Source organism: Ictalurus punctatus, chromosome 5, assembly GCF_001660625.3.
Source record: "Ictalurus punctatus breed USDA103 chromosome 5, Coco_2.0, whole genome shotgun sequence".
Taxonomy (NCBI): Eukaryota; Metazoa; Chordata; class Actinopteri; order Siluriformes; family Ictaluridae; genus Ictalurus; species Ictalurus punctatus.
In genome coordinates this window covers 917,055-938,363 of record NC_030420.2, presented here as the reverse complement: position 1 = coordinate 938,363, position 21,309 = coordinate 917,055, and the positions used below count along the sequence as shown (strand labels likewise).

Genomic DNA, 21,309 nt, shown 5'->3' with positions numbered 1-21,309 from the left:
TATCAGTTCTCTCTGCATCATGATGTTTTGATCTGGATTCAACATTTCTGTTATTTAATTTTACCAACATGCAAAAATAATTCCCCGGAACTTTTTTCTTTTTCTGGAAATAAAAAAAATTGTTCTTTTGCATTGACAGTAGAAAAAAAAAAAAGTAAAAAATCATCATTTTTAAACAACAATGAGTAAAATAATAATCTGAGGTAAAATGTGTGTAAAACTAGGGTGCCTAGACTTCTGCACGGTACTGCATGGAGCTGAATTTAATGCTATTTAAGCCATTTATAAGCTGGTTTTCAAAAACAAAAACAAAATAAACAATAAATAAGCACGAATATCGCTCTTATTTTAAGAAAAACACCGTCGAGGTGATGAAGTGATCGGGTGCTACAGAGAGACATTACAGTGTGTCTTCTCCATAGCGAGAAATAATCAGCGGCTGTGGTTCATTTTATTAGCGAGTATAAGCGTATATAGGAGGAATTACAGCGGGCCCGAGACTGAGCCCTGAGGCACGCCACAGAATGCTGCAGGACGTTTGGATGTAGATAAATCCGGCGTAACAGAGTGATAATGAATATTTTCCACGCTAACATCATCATCAGGAGCACAGACACTGCAGAGATATCAGTAGAACAGATTTATTCAGAAGTCTACAGTTTCGTCATGTGATTAAACGTAATTCAGCCCTGAATGTATTAGATGATTTTCTGACTCACGGTTTAAGTACACGACCGTGTCTGAGCGTCTCTCGTGCTTTGCATTCTGAAAGCAGCAGCAGCGTGTTGGAATGCTAACGCTGTGAGTCTGACATGTCTTTAAATCGTCTGTGTTCTGAAGGACGGCTGCAGAACGAGTGACAAAAGGCCAGGCTGTAACTGCGTGTGACATTCTCCGAGCTACGCTTTTCCCTGTTCTGTCTGTGACGGTGATAAATCGAGTCCATTATTCCCCATAATGGAGCCTGTAATTGCTGGCAATTAGAAGCCATTATGAGTGAGGAATCTGACCTTACAGCTGGACCGATTTAAAGAGCCCTGCTGTATCGGGATGTCTGTATACACGTATATGTACTTTATGTATATATATATTGTATGAAGCCACAGTAAACACCGTCTGACCAAGACGAAGTCAACAGACGTCCACAGTGACCACCGATCCCACAATGCACTGCTGGGTCAAGGGGCTGAGAGCGGTGATCCTGCAGTCCTGGAATCTGGACTCTCAGTCTTATATTATTATAAAAATATGTTATAACCAAAAAACATTTCAGATGAATTTGATACAAAAATAGGGTGTCTAAACTTTTGCACAGCACGTTATGGAGCGTATTTGAACTATATTTAAATAATCTCATTATATTTAACCAGAGTTTGAGATCTATAACGTGTGCGTTCACGCTAATGCGTTCATTAATAATAAATAACTGTGCTGGTTATTAATGAGTGATGAAAAGCTCTTTATGGTCCAGTTGCATGTGTGTGTAGTGAGAGACACTAAACTCTAAACCTGACCTCCAACTCTAATCCTGACCACCAACTCCAGACCTGACCTCCAACTCTAAACCTGACCTCCAACTCCAGACCTGACCTCCAACTCTAAACCTGACCTCCAACTCCAGACCTGACCTCCAACTCTAACCCTGACCTCCAACCCCACTCCTGATCTCCAACCCTAAACCTGACCTTCAGCTTTAATCCTGATCTCCAACCCTAAACCTGACCTCCAACTCCAGACCTGACCTCCAACTCCAGACCTGACCTCCAACTCCAGACCTGACCTCCAACTCTAATCCTGACCACCAACTCCAGACCTGACCTCCAACTCCAGACCTGACCTCCAACTCTAATCCTGACCTCCAACCCCACTCCTGATCTCCAACCCTAAACCTGACCTTCAGCTTTAATCCTGATCTCCAACCCTAAACCTTTCCTCCAACTCCAGACCTGACCTCCAACTCTAATCCTGACCACCAACTCCAGACCTGAACTCCAACTCCAGACCTGACCTCCAACTCTAATCCTGACCTCCAACTCCAGACCTGACCTCCAACTCCAGACCTGACCTCCAACTCCAGACCTGACCTCCAACCCTAAACCTGACCTCCAACACTAGACCTGACCTCCAACTCCAGACCTGACCTCCAACTCCAGACCTGACCTCCAACCCTAAACCTGACCTCCAACACTAGACCTGACCTCCAACACTAGACCTGACCTCCAACCCCACTCCTGATCTCCAACCCTAAACCTGACCTTCAGCTTTAATCCTGACCTCCAACACTAGACCTGACCTCCAACCGTAAACCTGACCTTCAGCTTTAATCCTGATCTCCAACCCTAAACCTGACCTCCAACTCTAATCCTGACCTCCAACCCTAAACCTGACCTCCAACTCTAATCCTGACCTCCAACCCTAAACCTGACCTCCAACTCTAATCCTGACCTCCAACCCTAAACCTGACCTCCAACTCCAGACCTGACCTCCAACCCTTAAACCTGACCTCCAACCCTAAACCTGACCTCTGACCCTTCAGTTGTAGATAATGGTGAACTAAAACTGACACTAAAGTCGTGTTAAAATGGAATGAAAAACTTCACACATATATAGGACTGAAAAGTGGAGTGACACGGTGAGAATGGCTTCCTAATGGCTGTAATGTTCCCTAATGCACCGTGACTCACTCACTGTAACACACACACACACACACACACACACACACACACACACACCCTCTGAGCACTGTATTATAAATCTGATATGACAGATGTGGGATTCTGCTGAATATTTTAGAGCACAGTGAGAAGAGGAAGTAGAATTATCGTGTACAGTTCTGTGGGAGTCAGAGCCCATTAGGAGGAACTGTTTATTCCACCAGTCAGAATCAGTATTCTACTAATATTATATTATTATTAAAAAAAAACTTGAATCGTTTTGCCCGGTTGGATTTCTGAACGAAACGATTCTTCACTAATGGAGTTGTTTAACAGTTTCTCGAGCAGGTGTGGACGAAACGATTCTTACAGAAATCACAGTCCAGACAAGGAGCTCATCTACAGCGGGTTTAGACCTGCGTTCCTTCATCTGTGGTTCAGACCATTTTAGTAACCAGAGTTGCCAGGTTTCAGCCGCATTTCCACCTCAACGACACCTCAGAACCGAACAAAAAAGAAGCCAAACTACCCCAAAACATTCAGGTGTCCCAAAATGGATCTTCTTCTTCTCAGCATGGGGAAAACAAATATTCCCCACCGTTCTAATGAATGGAAGTGTATTATTCACTCCATCATCCCCCTTCCCCCGTCTCCGTCTTTACAATATATCTTACATCATAGACACTCCGTCTGCACGTGTTCAGATTGAATTCTGATTATTTGCTATTAAAGAAAAACCAACAACTTGGCAACCGTGGAGTATTTTTACACCAGAACAAATTGGTGTGGAAACCACAGACCTGGCAACCCTGTCCTTAACGCTGCGTTCTACTAAAGGTCATAATTCATACAGGAAAAAACAAATAAACCCCCCCGGAACTCGGACGATCTCCTTCACCTTGAGTTCAGCGAGTGATGACAAATCAACATGGCGGCCCAGCCCTGTACACACACGTTCACTGACTCTACAGTTCACTGTTCTGAGGTAAATACACATCACTCAGCAGTTAGCTAGCTAGCTCGTTGCTAACAATAAACATGAACATGAATCCATGTTTGTTTTCGTTTTTGTAGCTTGAGGTCAGAAGTCACCTAAAGTTCCAGTCAGAGTTCTGACCTCATACGTCTACGCATGTTGCAGTTCGAATTGTTGACCACTAGGGGTGCCAATACATCTTATATCTGTCGAATAGCCGGTCTCTCAACAGATGTAGTTGTGAATATCGCTCATACGGATGGAATATTATATAACAGGTTTATCTTACAGGATCCGGTATCTGATATGTTTTCTCTGAATATCCGATCCACCGTTTGTTTGTTTATTTATTTATTTATTTTGTTGGATCAGAACGATACTGATGCTGGGTATCGGATCAGTGCCATCAGTCATTTGAAGGTCTAAATTAAAATGTAATAAGTAAAAGCTAGTAGTTTGTTTGTGTGTGTGTGTGTGTGTGTGTGTGTGTGTGTGTGTGTGTGGAGTACATGTATTCGATTATATTAACACTACAGTATAAGTATGGAAAATGAGCACTTAAGTGTAGTAATGAAGTGTTATTACTGAAGATCTCGTGCGAGTGTGAGAGAGAAGAGGAACTGACCTGGATATTCAGAGTCTGGCTTAAAATCCGTACACTTACTAGTGTGTGTGTGTGTGTGTGTGTGTGTGTGTGTGTGTGTGTGTGTTCCTTCCTGCTGACAGAAAGTATTTGACTTGAGAGAATATGAGATCAAACACAATGTTTGCGCCTCTCTATTCTCCCTCTCTGGCGGATGGCGTGATCGTCCTGACGGAGAGATAACAAGGTCAGAGATTGCAAATTGGAATTTGTATGTGTGTGTGTGTGTGTGTGAGAGAGAGAAATAAAGAGAAACACTAGCATGTGAAAGCACTCACGTTGTCCATTGTGAGTGCGGTGTGACCTTGTGCTTGTACGGAGGACGAGTGGAGCTGAACAGAGGGGATGATGGGACTTTTGGCTCCTGATCCCGTCCTCCAAACGACGAAAACGACATCTGCGGTGATTACGGCCGAGAAACGTCTAATCGCTGTCTCGTTCTCTGGTTTTTTTTTTTTGGGTCCAGACATAGATTTGCATAGACCCCAGATCGCACGGGCCTTCCAGAGCAAAACAGTCTGGACGCCACGCTGGAAACCATCCCGGACCTGCGCTGACTTTTAACCACGCTGTCGCCAACACACAGGTTTACATTCGCACGTTACGGTTTCTATAGTAACTGCTAGAGTTTACAGCTGCTATAACGTAAGCGAGAAAAGACAATCGTTTTACAGAACTTCCACAGTGGATGACCAGGACGATGAGTCGTCTGTTAATAAATAATAAACAAAAAACTAGTAATCATCAGCAGACCGCAGTGGAATAAGAGGAATATAACACTCAGGGACGTGCTGTTACAGGAAATATTCCATTTCAGGGTGGAAGCAGTAACTCTTCTTCATCATTCTTCTGTCTCTCTCTCAGGTACAGGAGGAATATGATGGATCACGTTCAGTAAGAGGACATGACGTAAACATTAGAGTCCAGTCGTGTTGTTTTTGTGAAATCGAATTCCCCTCTTTGCACTGATTGCACTTCTCCATTATGGAGTTACCGGGCGGTTAGATGCTCCAGATCCCTCGTTTGCTTCACAAATGCACCATTTCTCCTCCGCTGACAGGACGGAGGGAGATCAGGAGCTCAGACAGATACGCCTCAGTCCAGGGCCGGGGTTTATTCTGAAAACTCGAGATGTAAAATCTATGCGTGTGATTCGATGCATTCGGTGTGTGTGTGTGTGTGTGTGTGTGTGTGAGAGAAGCCTGCATGACTGAGGTTACACATTTAGCATCTGAAAACAAGAACGTTCCGATAAAAATAAACCACTCAGCGTGATACTGCGGGAGAAATTCTCAAACGATTCCATGCAAAGTGGACCTCGATTGTGTGTGTGTGTGTGTGTGTGTGTGATTCCTGCTGCTCTGTTTATCTCATGTTTCCAGGAAGTATGAGTAGACTTTTCGACATATTTTAAGAGCCGCTCGTTAATAACGATCTCTTGAAGGAGTTAAATGCCAAGCATCGAACCTCTCCTCTTTTTTTTTACGTACCTGCGTGAGTTATTCCGTCCATCACGATCATTTTGAACTGTTTAGGAGCACGTTGATGTTTAGTCGTTTATCCTTTTCGGGGTCAGGGGGAACCTGGAGTCTGTCCCAGGGATCATGGGGCACAAGGCGGGGTACACCCTGGACAGAGTGCCAATCCATCGCAGGGCACAATCACACACACACTCACACACCCATTCATACACTATGGACACTTTAGACACGCCGATCAGACTACCATGCATGTGTTTGGACTGGGGGAGGAAACCGGAGTACCGGGGGAGAACATGCAAACTCCGCACGCACAGGGCCACGGTGGGAATCGAACCCCGACCCTGGAGGTGTGAGGAGAACGTGCTAACCACTAAGCCACCGTGCGCCGGCTAACGGCTAACGGCGAGCTAAGCTAAGAATAAGCAATAATTTTGACTTTGCACAGCACATTTATAACAGTTAATACACTCTTTTAGAAACAGTAGTTCTTTAAGGTTTTGTTGGATAATTAATGGTTCATTTGGAACTTGGAACCAAGTACAACTGCTTCAGCAGGCTGAGAACCCTCAACTACCCAATCCACCCTTAAGGAACCCTTGAAGAACCATTTTTTACCAAGAGTTTACCAAGGACCTGAAGTGCACAAGTTACTCCATTACTACTGGTTTCTTCTGGGGGTTCATTGTGAAAATAAGGGTTCTAGCTCTACTTGGAATAATAGAAAACACGTTTATAGGTTTCCACATTAAGTCAGAATGGAATTCCACCAGTGGAGAGGGGTGCCAGTACTTTCCGGAGCGCATTGGATGGGCTACATTCACCTAGAAAGTGTCCTGTCTGTTCATGGGAGCTTAATAAACCGTCTCCTGAGTGTATTTCGGCTGGGGTAGGGTGTATTTGTTGACTCCGGAGTGATACAGTACTTGTTTGGTGTCTATTTTGGGTTTAGTGGCCTTCAGAGAGATGATGAAGTTTTTAGTGACACGAGGCGGGGGGAGGGGAGGATCGGGTGCGGGAATATTTCTCATCTAACAATAGAGGACGAAACCCAAACCAAGGACACAGACGTAGCTGGCGTTCAGAGGGATATTTCTGTCTCGCCCACCACGGCACCAGCTGGAGAGCGAAGGGAAGGCTGAAGCAGACGTCGGGGATGATGTGGGATTAACACACTGCCTGATCCACAGCGAGATGGATTAACCCCGTCTGCCTCGGCACCAGGGACTGCTCCCAAATAATAAAGAGCCTGGCAGATGGCTCTGGTGCTGAGCCTTAATCAAATTTAAAAAAATTCAAGACCACTTCCTTAGACAATACGCATTATTATTCAGGAACACGCCGGAACACAACATTCACTAAAAGGGCGTGGCTTGAACCGGACAAAACTAGCATCTTTCGATTCTGTTGAGTAAGCATAGCGCTAAAAGTGTTTCAAAGCAGCTTCGCAGAACACCATGAGGAAGAACCCTCGAGAAGAACCGGACTCACAAATGGAACCCGTCCTTTCTGGGTGACTAGCAGGATCCTGAGAGCTGAATTTGAGAGCTGAGTGTAATCAGAACAATAACCGCAGAACTTTCCCCAGAATGTTTCTCTTAATGTTCCGAGAACAGGCGTCTTACAAAAAAGAGAAATCCTCAGAACAACCAGAAACCGTCAACCTCATAGAACCTCAACGTTCTGAAAATGTTCTGCTAACTGAAATCTTTTAGCTAAGAAGAACCGTGTCTGGATCTAGCGCTGAACCCAGATTCTTGGATCGTTATACAGTGGATTACATGAAGATTCGTAGATTGTTGACGCTCATCAGTAAAGTTTCTAAAAGAAAACTTTTTTTTTTTTATCTGTTTAGAACTGTTAAGGGTTCTTCAGCCGTCGGAATCCATTCTGGATAAAATGGTTCTTCAAGAGTTCTGCATGGATAATTAAGGAATCTCAGCTTCTACTTAGAATAATTTAAGGATGTCCTCAGGAGGGCAAACAAATAACCCTCAAGGGGTTCTTCTTAAGGGTTCTTCGGTTGTCCCTCTGGGGAACCCCCTTAAAGTTTCTAAGTTGAACCTTACAGCGTAAAGTTTCTTGATCAGAAAAGACGTCCAAGTAGAAATCTTTTAGGACGCTAAGAACCCTTCATTATTCAACAGACCCATGAAGAACCACTGAAGAACACTGAAGTACTAATGGTGGCCAGATGTTGAACTCTTTACATGTTCTAGATATTAAGAAGAAATGTAATACTCAGCAGTAATTTGGAGTTTGTACCGCACACTTACCCAGTTAAGAGACAAACTCTTTGGGTTCTTATAAACGGGTTCTTCAGTGGGTTCTTCAGGGATTCATTGGAAAATGAAGGATTGTTGGATTACAAAAACTGGGTTCTACTGTACATGGAGGTAGGAAAACACTTTGCTGTGAAGCTTTATGGGTTCTTTGGTGGGTTCCTCTGGGAAACCTTTAACCCTTCAACAAAGTGTTTCCCGTTCGGAAAGTTCCAAACCAGAACACTTTTAGGAGGCTAAGAACCCTTAATTACCCAAATCGTAAAAATTCCTGAGAAGTTGTAGTTATTGAGATGAAAATAATGGGGAATCATTTGGAGTGTGTATTGCACACGTACCCAGTTAATACAGATGTTCTTCAGAGGGTTCTTCGTTGGATAATTAAGGTTTTGTAACGTCTGCAAGAATGGCTTGTAAAAGCTTTTGCTTGTGAGTTAAAGAAAAACATGCTGTTGTAGATTTCCACCTAGAACCTTTAAGGGTTCCCCAGTGGGGCCAGTGAAGAAACCTTAAGGGCTGTGAATATTTTACGAGTCTATAAACAATAGGAGTTGAAAGCTGGAGAACATTCCCGTTCCCGGGTGAGGTGTGAAGGAACCGAGTACGGTACCCCTGAGAGTCTCACCTCAGGAACCTTTGTGGGTTTGTCCTGAGTTATTAGCGCAGGCTAATAGATTTGTTCGAAGAGCGCCGTGACTTTGATTTAAAGCCAGCGGATGATCGTGAGGTTCGTGTCAGCGTTGGACAGGAGGAAGTGACGGCTACACGCTCACGTCTTCAAAGCCGTCTGTCTTTTGCTGCTTTTTTTTTTAACGGTTCCTGTCTTCCCGCTCGACGGAGATTCGCCACACTGTGATTAATGAGCTTTCACGCCTCTACATGGGAAATGACACACAGTGGAGAATAAATGTCTGAATCTATGAGAACTGTTTTTATTTCATCACTCATCAAACAGTAATGAGAAATTGTGCAAATTACAAACGAGCTGCCAGGAGAGGAGCAGTTAGCGCGGCTTATCGAGGTGAACTTCAACCTTCTCAAAATAGAAGGAACTGCTTCTGTTGTGTTCGATTGCTGGGTTCTTAAAGAACCACACCGATGTAGAGAACATACCGTGGTTCCGTTCTGTTCCAGCCGAACGCCGAGTGGAACCACGTGTCCTGCTCTGGAAGAATTCATATTCGGAACAGTTTTATCTTCTGCACCTCAGCACGGTCTCATTAATGGTGCAGATTTTAACACTCGGAGGATCACAGGCCTCGACTCGACATCTCGAGTCCACTTCTCATGTCCTGAAGACGAGTCACAGTGAGGAGGTGATGAGGTGACATCTTTGATACTAATCATCATCATGGATTCCAGAGGAAATCAGAGTGTTGTAGCACCACGGTTACACACCTACGCTCCGGTTCACGTGCTAGCTTTGGAATGATGTGATTATTTTGGGTCTAGAACTTTTTTTTGTTGAAAAGATCTCCTCAGTGAACATGTGAAGCGTTACATTTCCCAAACCCCCAACCTCTCTAACACGGAAGAGTCTAATGGAACGGACATTCACCTCAGATTCCCAGTCGGGAACACGGGCCGGATCGATCCCGCCCGAGTTCTCTGATGTAAACGCACCTGACGTCACAACAACACGTAACGCGTCCCTTTCTATCATTTTCTACTCGATACAGCCTGATTGTAATTCATCTAGATCTCCTTCATGTTCATGTTTATCAAATTCATGTCGACGCCCTTAAAAATAAAGGTTCTTCGATGGTTCTTTACAGCACCATGGGTTCTGTACAGGACCTTCTTCTTGTCACAAACTGTTTTCCATTGTACAGGGTTCTTGAGTTCAGCTGGAGGGTTCTCTGGAGATTACAGAAGTTCTTGATGTTTCGTTATAGGATCTTCAGAGCAGCGAACCGGTTCTTCAAACTATCATCTGTAAGCTTCTGACCATCTCAGTCACGCTTTATATAAGTGCATTACATTTACCCTGTAAAGTGCACTACGTAGGGGACTAGATTATATATGCCTTATAAAATGTACTACATAGGGAATAGGATTATAGCTCCTCCACCCTCCACCCTATGAAGTGCACTACATAGGGAATAAGATTATAGCTCCTCCACCCTATGAAGTGCACTACATAGGGAATAAGATTATAGCTCCTCCACCCTCCACCCTGTGAAGTGCACTACATAGGGAATAAGATTATAGCTCCTCCACCCTATGAAGTGCACTACATAGGGAATAAGATTATAGCTCCTCCACCCTATGAAGTGCACTACATAGGGAATAAGATTATAGCTCCTCCACCCTATGAAGTGCACTACATAGGGAATAAGATTATAGCTCCTCCACCCTATGAAGTGCACTACATAGGGAATAAGATTATAGCTCCTCCACCCTGTGAAGTGCACTACATAGGGAATAAGATGATAGCTCCTCCACCCTATGAAGTGCACTACATAGGGAATAAGATTATAGCTCCTCCACCCTGTGAAGTGCACTACATAGGGAATAAGATTATAGCTCCTCCACCCTGTGAAGTGCACTACATAGGGAATAAGATTATAGCTCCTCCACCCTGTGAAGTGCACTACATAGGGAATAAGATTATAGCTCCTCCACCCTGTGAAGTGCACTACATAGGGAATAAGATGATAGCTCCTCCACCCTATGAAGTGCACTACATAGGGAATAAGATTATAGCTCCTCCACCCTGTGAAGTGCACTACATAGGGAATAAGATTATAGCTCCTCCACCCTGTGAAGTGCACTACATAGGGAATAAGATTATAGCTCCTCCACCCTGTGAAGTGCACTACATAGGGAATAGGATTATAGCTCCTCCACCCTGTGAAGTGCACTAGATAGGGAATAGGATTATAGCTCCTCCACCCTGTGAAGTGCACTACATAGGGAATAAGATTATAGCTCCTCCACCCTGTGAAGTGCACTACATAGGGAATAAGATTATAGCTCCTCCACCCTGTGAAGTGCACTACATAGGGAATAAGATTATAGCTCCTCCACCCTGTGAAGTGCACTACATAGGGAATAAGATGATAAATTCAGATTTTTCAGTAGCTGGGGACAAGTTAACTTGTTTTAACTAAATTAAAACACCGCATGCAGTGCACTGCATGTCCATTTGGGATGAAGCCAGTCCCTCCTTCAGACACACACACACACACACATACACACACACACACACACACACCAGCCCTCCATCCTGCGCGCGCGCTTCTGGAGCAGAGTTGCAGGCGCGGCGGTGAGTGTGAGTCGCTGCTCAGCTCCTCGCGCTTTATTTGATCTTTATTATTATTAGTAGTATTATTATTAGTATTATTATTGTTAGTATTAGTATTAGTATTATTATTATTAGTAGTAGTTATTATTATTTATTCCTTTTTATTTCTGAGCCGAACCTCGTTGGTGTGAAGGTGTTTGGAGCGCGCGCGCGGCTCAGGTCCTGTCCTCTCAGCCGGATCTCGGTTCTTCATCAGCGGCATGTTGGGATCACGTGCAGCGGATCCCGGGATTCACTCCTTCCTCCTCCTCCTCCTCCTCCTCTTACACGGGAATAACTATTAAATAAACAGATAAAAGAGAGAAAACTTTACATCTTTGCGGATTTATTTCACCGGATCCTGGTGGTGATGATGATGATGATGATGATGATGATGATGATGATGGTGGTGGTGATGATGAAGGGTCCGCGCGCGCTGGAGGCTGTTCGGGATTTTTAACATTTGTGTCCGTGTGTGGGAATTTAAAAAGATCGTAAACAGAAACATTACAGTTTGTTTGAGATTGGTCTCGCGCTTCCATCATGCGGCTGTATCTGTGCGGATTCCTGCTCCTGTTAGGTGAGAACTTTATGACTTCCATCATTAACACACGTAGCCAGATATAACGCGGAATAAACACGACGTGTGTGTGTGCGTGTGTGTGTGCGTGTGTGTGTGTGTGTGTGCGTGTGTGCGTGTGTGTTTATATCTTGGTGGCAAGAGGAAGGAGAAGAAGATGAGGAGAGGAAGATGAGAAGGAGAGCAAGATGAGGAAGATGAGGAGAGGAAGATGAGGAAGGAGAAGAAGATGAAAGAGGAAGATGAGGTATGAGAGGAAGATGAGGAAGGAGATGAGAGGAAGATGAGGAAGAAAAGGAGAGGAAGATGAGGAAGATGAGGAGAGGAAGATGAGGTATGAGAGGAAGATGAGGAAGGAGAGGAGAACAAGATGTGAAGGTGAGGAAGGAGAGGAAGATGAGGAGGAAGAGGGGAGGAAGATGAGGAAGGAGAGGAGAGGAAGATGAGGTATGAGAGGAAGATGAGGAAGGAGAGGAGAACAAGATGCGAAGGTGAGGAAGGAGAGGAAGATGAGGAGGAAGAGGGGAGGAAGATGAGGAAGGAGAGGAAGATGGGGAGGGAGAGGGGAGGAAGATGAGGAAGGAGAGGAAGATGAGGAAAGAGAGGAAGATGAGGAATAAAGGAGAGGAAGGAGAGAAAGATGAGGAAGGAGAGGAGAAGAAGATAAGGTATAAGAGGAGAGGAAGGAGAGGAAGATGAGGAAGGAGAGGAGAGGAAGATGATTTTATAAGAGGAGAGGAAGATGAGGAAGGAGAGGAGAAGAAGATAAGGTATAAGAGGAGTGGAAGGAGAGGAAGATGAGGAAGGAGAGGAGAGGAAGATGAGGAAGGAGAGGAGAGGAAGATGAGGAAGGAGAGGAGAGGAAGATGAGGAAGGAGAGGAGAGGAAGATGAGGAGAGGAATATCTGACAGGTTTTGACCTTGTGGGGACGTTTAGCAGGTCCCCAGGAGGAGAACTGTAACAGAGGTGAAACGTATTGTAAGTTCCTGAGGTGAAGGTCAGAGGTCAGATGGTGGAGTTACTCAGTGTTAATGATCATGTCAGTGGAAGGTCCTCACAGTGAGAGTAAAACAAACCCGTGTGTGCAGTGGTTTGCGTGCGAGTCTCACATCGCCATTACCGAAGTCAGAAAAGTTCAACCACAACGCACAACCTTAACATCGAGGTGTGTGTGTGTGTGTGTGTGTGTGTGTGTGTGTGTGTGTGTGTGTGTGTGTGTGTTTCCTTTCTGGTGTTTAATGCAGAGACACTCTGAGTGAGCACAACTGTGATCAAGGTCACCCTGCACACTGCAAACACATACAGTGTAGAATGAACACTAAGAGTGTAGAGTGAACACTAAGAGTGTAGAGTGAACACTAAGAGTGTAGAATGAACACTAAGAGTGTAGAGTGAACACTAAGAGTGTAGAGTGAACACTAAGAGTGTAGAATGAACACTAAGAGTGTAGAATGAACACTAAGAGTGTAGAATGAACACTAAGAGTGTAGAGTGAACACTAAGAGTGTAGAGTGAACACTAAGAGTGTAGAATTAACACTAAGAGTGTAGAATGAACACTAAGAGTGTAGAATGAACATCTACAGTGTAGAATGAACACTAAGAGTGTAGAATGAACACTAAGAGTGTAGAGTGAACACTAAGAGTGTAGAATTAACACTAAGAGTGTAGAATGAACACTAAGAGTGTAGAATGAACACTAAGAGTGTAGAATGAACACTAAGAGTGTAGAGTGAACACTAAGAGTGTAGAGTGAACACTAAGAGTGTAGAATTAACACTAAGAGTGTAGAATGAACACTAAGAGTGTAGAATGAACATCTACAGTGTAGAATGAACACTAAGAGTGTAGAATGAACACTAAGAGTGCAGAATGAACATCTACAGTGTAGAATTAACACTAAGAGTGTAGAATGAACACTAAGAGTGTAGAATGAACACTAAGAGTGTAGAGTGAACATCTACAGTGTAGAATTAACACTAAGAGTGTAGAATGAACACTAAGAGTGTAGAGTGAACATCTACAGTGTAGAATGAACACTAAGAGTGTGGAATGAACACTAAGAGTGTAGAATGAACACTAAGAGTGTAGAATGAACACTAAGAGTGTAGAATGAACACTAAGAGTGTAGAATGAACACTAAGAGTGTAGAGTGAACACTAAGAGTGTAGAATGAACACTAAGAGTGTAGAATGAACACTAAGAGTGTAGAGTGAACACTAAGAGTGTAGAATGAACACTAAGAGTGTAGAGTGAACACTAAGAGTGTAGAATTAACACTAAGAGTGTGGAATGAACACTAAGAGTGTAGAGTGAACACTAAGAGTGTAGAGTGAACACTAAGAGTGTAGAATGAACACTAAGAGTGTAGAATGAACACTAAGAGTGTAGAGTGAACATCTACAGTGTAGAATGAACTGTCCTGGTATGAGATTGACATGAGCATGAAGATAACTCTTAGAACAGAATTAACACCTCTCGAGTACAAATAAAGCAGGTAGATGAATAAACACTGCCAGTGCACTGTAAACTCTTACAGCGTAGAATTAACACCCTGTACAAACCCCGGGGGGCAATTAACACCGCAGTGTAACGTCAAACTCTGGAACACCTACAGACTGCAGAAAATCAATTCCAACGCCATTCAACCAACGCGTATCAGCAGGGAAACTAGCTAGCGTTAGTTCTGGATGCTAGCGTTAGTTCGGGATGCTAGCGTTAGTTCTGGATGCTAGCGTTAGTTCGGGATGCTAGCGTTAGTTCTGGATGCTAGCGTTAGTTCGGGATGCTAGCGTTAGTTCTGGATGCTGGAGTTAGTTCTGGATGCTAGCGTTAGTTCTGGATGCTAGCGTTAGTTCGGGATGCTAGCGTTAGTTCTGGATGCTAGCGTTAGTTCTGGATGTTAGCGTTAGTTCGGGATGTTAGCGTTAGTTCTGGATGCTAGCGTTAGTTCGGGATGCTAGCGTTAGTTCGGGATGTTAGCGTTAGTTCTGGATGCTAGCGTTAGTTCGGGATGCTAGCGTTAGTTCGGGATGCTAGCGTTAGTTCTGGATGCTGGAGTTAGTTCTGGATGCTAGCGTTAGTTCGGGATGCTAGCGTTAGTTCTGGATGCTAGCGTTAGTTCGGGATGCTAGCGTTAGTTCTGGATGCTAGCGTTAGTTCGGGATGCTAGCGTTAGTTCGGGATTTTAGCGTTAGTTCGTGATACTAGCATTAATTCGGGATGCTAGCGTTAGTTCGGGATTTTAGCGTTAGTTCGGGATACTAGCGTTAGTTCGGGATGCTAGCGTTAGTTCTGGATACTAGCGTTAGTTCGGGATGCTAGCGTTAGTTCGGGATGTTAGCGTTAGTTCGGGATGCTAGCGTTAGTTCGGGATACTAGCTTTACTTCGGGATGCTAGCGTTAGTTCGGGATGCTAGCGTTAGTTCTGGATACTAGCGTTAGTTCGAGATGCTAGCGTTAGTTCGGGATGTTAGCGTTAGTTCGGGATGCTAGCGTTAGTTCGGGATACTAGCTTTACTTCGGGATGCTAGCGTTAGTTCGGGATGCTAGCGTTAGTTCGGGATGTTAGCGTTAGTTCGGGATGTTAGCGTTAGTTCTGGATGTTAGCGTTAGTTCTGGATGCTAGCGTTAGTTCAAGATACTAGCTTTACTTCGGGATGCTAGCGTTAGTTCGGGATGTTAGCGTTAGTTCGGGATGCTAGCGTTAGTTCGGGATACTAGCTTTACTTCGGGATGCTAGCGTTAGTTCGGGATGCTAGCGTTAGTTCGGGATGTTAGCGTTAGTTCGGGATGCTAGCGTTAGTTCGGGATGCTAGCGTTAGTTCGGGATGTTAGCGTTAGTTCTGGATGTTAGCGTTAGTTCGAGATGCTAGCGTTAGTTCGGGATGTTAGCGTTAGTTCGGGATGCTAGCGTTAGTTCGGGATACTAGCTTTAGTTCGGGATACTAGCTTTACTTCGGGATGCTAGCGTTAGTTCGGGATGCTAGCGTTAGTTCTGGATGCTAGCGTTAGTTCGAGATGCTAGCGTTAGTTCGGGATGTTAGCGTTAGTTCGGGATGCTAGCGTTAGTTCGGGATACTAGCTTTACTTCGGGATGCTAGCGTTAGTTCGGGATGCTAGCGTTAGTTCTGGATACTAGCGTTAGTTCGAGATGCTAGCGTTAGTTCGGGATGTTAGCGTTAGTTCGGGATGCTAGCGTTAGTTCGGGATACTAGCTTTACTTCGGGATGCTAGCGTTAGTTCGGGATGCTAGCGTTAGTTCTGGATACTAGCGTTAGTTCGAGATGCTAGCGTTAGTTCGGGATGTTAGCGTTAGTTCGGGATGCTAGCGTTAGTTCGGGATGCTAGCTTTACTTCGGGATGCTAGCGTTAGTTCGGGATGTTAGCGTTAGTTCGGGATGCTAGCGTTAGTTCGGGATACTAGCTTTACTTCGGGATGCTAGCGTTAGTTCTGGATGCTAGCGTTAGTTCGGGATGCTAGCGTTAGTTCGGGATGTTAGCGTTAGTTCTGGATGTTAGCGTTAGTTCGGGATGCTAGCGTTAGTTCGGGATGCTAGCGTTAGTTCGGGATGTTAGCGTTAGTTCTGGATGTTAGCGTTAGTTCGAGATGCTAGCGTTAGTTCGGGATGTTAGCGTTAGTTCGAGATGCTAGCGTTAGTTCGGGATACTAGCGTTAGTTCGAGATGCTAGCGTTAGTTCTGGATGTTAGCGTTAGTTCGGGATGCTAGCGTTAGTTCGGGATACTAGCTTTACTTCGGGATGCTAGCGTTAGTTCGGGATGCTAGCGTTAGTTCGGGATGCTAGCGTTAGTTCGGGATGTTAGCGTTAGTTCGGGATGCTAGCGTTAGTTCGGGATGTTAGCATTAGTTCAGAGAATAAAACCACCCTCTGAAGTGTTGACTCGAGGCAGGTAGGTGTTAATTCAGGACATCAGAAGTTCATTAACACGGTGATTAGTCCGTGTAAGAGGTAAGTGAATACGATGTGTTAATTCAACACTAAATCAGACGTCTTTGAACACTACAAGAGTCGACTGAACACTGCGGGAGCGAGTGCGCGAGAGAGACAGACAGAAAGACAGAGAGAAAGAGACAGAAACTGGAACACAGACAGAGAGAATGACAGATGGAGAGAGACAGGAAAGAAGAGAGAGACAGAGAGAGTGAAAGAGAGAGACAGATCTCTCTCTTTCTGTCTCTCGCTTACATTCGATCTTTTTCTGTCTCTCTGTCTCCTTTTCTCTCTTTCTCTTTCTGTTTTTATCTGCTGCTCTTTTCCTCTCTCTCTGTCTTTGTTTCTCTTTTTGTCTCCCTGCTGCTCTGTGTCTCTTTTCCTCTCTGTCTGTCTCTCTCTGTCTTTCTCTCTAAATCTTTTTCAGTCTCTCTCTCTCTGTAAGTCGTCTATATCTCCATCTCTCTCTGTTTCTACCTGCCTCTCTCTCTTTCTTTTTCTGTTCCACTCTGTCTGTCAGTCTCTCTCTCTCTCTCTCTCTCTCTCTCTCTCTCTCTCTCTCTTTCTCAAGGACATTGAAGTATCACTTTTACTAACCACTTCCTGTTTCAGGTCTGAGGAAGATTCAGTATAATGACCTCATCATCCCTCGTTCCTTCCCTTCTTTCTCTTTCAGAACCTGTAATGAGGCAGTGTTTATCATAACGTCTCAGTTATCCCATCATGTCTGTCTCACTTTCCGCCTCTCTGTCTGTCTGTCTGACATTAATAAGCACTCATTAAAGAAAAAACAGACTCTCTGTCTGTGCCTGTCTCTCTCTCTCTCCTTCTCTCCGTCCATCTGTCCCTATCTCATTCTCAGTATTCACAGAAAAGAACATTCGGTTCTCTCTCCGTCTCCCTGCTATCACTCTGTATATAGATAGAGAGATAGAGAGATAAATAGAAAATATTGCAGTATGTTTTGTAATACATTGTTCTGTCTCTCATTCTGTCTTTCCATCTGTCTCTCTCTCTGTCCATCTGTCTTTCTTTCTCCTCCCATGTGATATCTGTATCCATTCTCAGACGTGTTCCTCACTTCATCGGAGCGCGTCCTCATCCACATCCACGTTTCTCCATCAGTATTTATTTATTAACCCGACCTGTAGGTGTCACTAGCGTCTCGTTTCCTCTCCTCGCTTCTTCATCACCTGGAGATGGAAGAGATGAGAAAGTTGGGGGTTTTTAATGAATAAGTGAGCAACTTTGGAGTCATGTGGGGATTAAGCGTTTGGCCAGGAATAAAACTCTCACCATTTTACCCGTAACTCACAATAAAATACACGCTTAAATCATTACATCATATCAGAATAGGCCACGCCTCCTACCTGAGTGACATCATACTGAGTGCAGGAAGCTTTTCAGCTCTGTGATGTCCTCTGCATGCAAATATAAGAGAAAGAGGCATGGACTTTGGGTCTGTCAGTCACAGTGAAGGGGGTGTGGCCTCTGTGTGTGTCAGTCACAGTGAAGGGGGTGTGGCCTTTGAATCTGTCAGTCTAAAAAACAGGGGTGTGGCTTTTGTGTAGTAACTAAGAGAAGGAGGCATGGCCTTTGTGTATGTCAATCTTAGTGAAGGAGGCGTGGCAGATGTGTCTATGCATAAGAGAAAGAGGCGTGGCCTTTCTGTATCTCAGTCTAAGGGAAGAAGGCGTGGCCTTTCTGTCTGTCAGTCTAAGTAAAGTAGGTGTGGCCTTTCTGTCTGTCAGTCTAAGTAAAGTAGGCGTGGCCTTTCTGTCTCAGTCTAAGTGAAGCAGGCATCGCTTTTTTGTCGCTCAGCCTAAGTGAAGTAGGCGTGGCCTTTCTGTCTCTCAGCCTAAGTGAAGTAGGCGTGGCCTTTCTGTCTCTCAGCCTAAATGAAGTAGGCGTGGCCTTTCTGTCTGTCAGCCTAAGTGAAGTAGGCGTGGCCTTTCTGTCTCTCAGCCTAAATGAAGTAGGCGTGGCCTTTCTGTCTCAGCCTAAGTGAAGTAGGCGTGGCCTTTCTGTCTGTCAGCCTAAATGAAGTAGGTGTGGCCTTTCTGTCTCTCAGCCTAAGTGAAGTAGGCGTGGCTGTGGTCATGGAGTGCATATTTGAAGTTAGTGTATAGAGTGTGTATATGCAATGAGTTTATGGAGTGTGCTCATAGATCGTGTATATAGAGTGTGTTTAGAAAGTGTGTGTACGGAGTGTGTTCATAGATCGTGTATATAGAGTGTGTTTATGAAGTGTGTGTACGGAGTGTGTTCATAGATCGTGTATATAGAGTGTGTTTAGAAAGTGTGTGTACGGAGTGTGTTCATAGATCGTGTATTGAGTGTGGGTATAGAGTGTGTGTACGGAGTGTGTTCATAGATCGTGTATATAGAGTGTGTTTAGAAAGTGTGTGTACGGAGTGTGTTCATAGATCGTGTATTGAGTGTGGGTATAGAGTGTGTTCATGGAGCGTGTTGTATGGATTGTGCTCACAGAGTGTGTATATATAGTGTGTTTATGAAGTGTGTATGGAGTGAATTTATAAAGTGTGTATGGAGTGTGTGTGTGTGTGTATGGAGTGTGTGTTATGTGTAACGCATGTGACAGAAGTGTGTCTGAGTCATGTGTAAGTGTCATTTCTGCTAAACACGCTCAGCACACACAGTGATGTGTGCAGGTGTGTGTGTGTGTGTGTGTGTGTGTGTGTGTTAGGATTGTATATGGTGATGAATGATAAATGATGCAGAAGTGGAGCTGAGTGATGTACACACTTTACACAGAGATCGTTTCTAATAAGCAGTAATGAGCGTTAGACTCAGACTTTCATCACTAATACATCATCTCATTTCTTCTTCTCTTCTTCTCTCTTCCTGTCTTTTTATCTGTCTTCTCTCCTGTCTTTCTTTTATTAACATGGCTTCTATTCTTTTCTTCCATTATTTACTCACCTTATCACTCTTTCTCTCCTCTTTCTCTCCGTAGACGATCTGTTTGTCTCCGTGTCCTCGTCCTTGTCCTCCTCCTCCTCCTCCCCCTCTCCGGACTTTGTGGACTGTGTGAGGGCGAGTGAGGTGTGTAACCTGAGTCCTCAGTGCAGCTCTCGTTATCGCATCATGAGGCAGTGCCTCGTGGGTAAGGACTGGAACTCCATGTTGGCCAATAAGGAGTGCCAGGCGGCGCTGGAGGTTCTGCAGGAGACTCCGTTGATGGAGTGTCGCTGTAAACGAGGGATGAAGAAGGAGATACAGTGCCTGCAGAACTACTGGAGCATCCACATGGGCTTCAGTGAAGGTAGACGCTAGCTCGCTCGCTAACTTCCTGCTGTGGAGAAACAATTTGTTTTTTCTTTCCTTGACTTTTCTCTTTAATTAGAACGTCTTTTTTCTTACTGCATTCCTCTTTGCTTTTGCAGACGTGAATGTGGCTGGGCTTGTGGCTTGTTAAACGTTTTCCAGCTGTGAGCTTCTTCGTGAATTTTTACCTCATTAGTGTGAGATGAAATTGGTGTTAAATCGGTGAAATGAATCAAAACATTATATATATATATATATATATATTTCCTCTTTAGCTCGGGTGACACCACACGTTTGACACTTACACCAAGTGTCTTACTAACTCTTTTCAGGGGAAAGTAGCTGATGCATGCTCAAAGTCACCAGATGATGTCATAGACTCATTTTCATATTTACTGAATCATTGTGATCATTTGCATATCAAGCACATGTTAATGTGAGGAAGATTTTCTGAAATAATGAATCAGTCTGCGGGTGGACAAACAGTGGTGATTGATTAGTGGTTGGTTTTCGAACAATGCTGATCAGTCGTCTAGACAGTGCTGATCAGTGATCAGTCGTCTAGACAATGCTGATCAGTGATTAGTCGTCTAGACAATGCTGATTAGTGATTAGTCGTCTAGACATTGCTGATCACTGATTAGTCGTCTAGACAATGCTGATCAGTGAATAGTCGTCTAGCCAGTTCTGATCAGTGATTAGCCGTCTAGACAATGCTGATCAGTGATTAGTCGTTTAGACTGCTGATCGGTGATTAGTCGTCTAGACAATGCTGATCAGTGATTAGTCGTCTAGACAATGCTGATCAGTGATTAGTCGTCTAAACAATGCTGATCAGTGATTAGTCGTCTAAACAATGCTGATCAGTGATTAGTCGTCTAGACAATGCTGATCAGTGATTAGTCATCTAGACTGATGATCAGTGATTAGTCGTTTAGACAATGCTGATCAGTGATTAGTCGTCTAGAATAATGCTGATCAGTGATTAGTCGTCTAGACAGTGCTGATCAGTGATTAGTCTAGAATAATGCTGATCAGTGATTAGTCGTCTAAACAATGCTGATCAGTGATTAGTCGTCTAGAATAATGCTGATCAGTGATTAGTCGTCTAGAATAATGCTGATCAGTGATTAGTCATCTAGACTGCTGATCAGTGATTAGTCGTCTAG

At 44.2% G+C, this 21,309-nt stretch overlaps 2 protein-coding genes across 2 annotated transcripts in view; both read left to right on the top strand.

Moving 5' to 3' along the window:
• Positions 1-10,900, top strand: part of LOC128632871 (uncharacterized) — a 30,943-nt gene extending 20,043 nt beyond the window's left edge. Inside the window, exon 3 of the mRNA XM_053680547.1 lies at positions 10,218-10,900. Within this exon, the coding sequence (XP_053536522.1) occupies positions 10,218-10,900 (683 nt within the window). The remainder of the gene's footprint in view (positions 1-10,217) is intronic.
• Positions 10,901-11,259: 359 nt separating this feature from the next.
• Positions 11,260-21,309, top strand: part of gfra2a (GDNF family receptor alpha 2a) — a 74,057-nt gene continuing 64,007 nt past the window's right edge. Inside the window, exons 1-2 of the mRNA XM_017466928.2 lie at positions 11,260-11,899; positions 19,830-20,138. Of these exons, the coding sequence (XP_017322417.2) occupies positions 11,863-11,899; positions 19,830-20,138 (346 nt within the window). The 5' untranslated portion in view covers positions 11,260-11,862. The remainder of the gene's footprint in view (positions 11,900-19,829; positions 20,139-21,309) is intronic.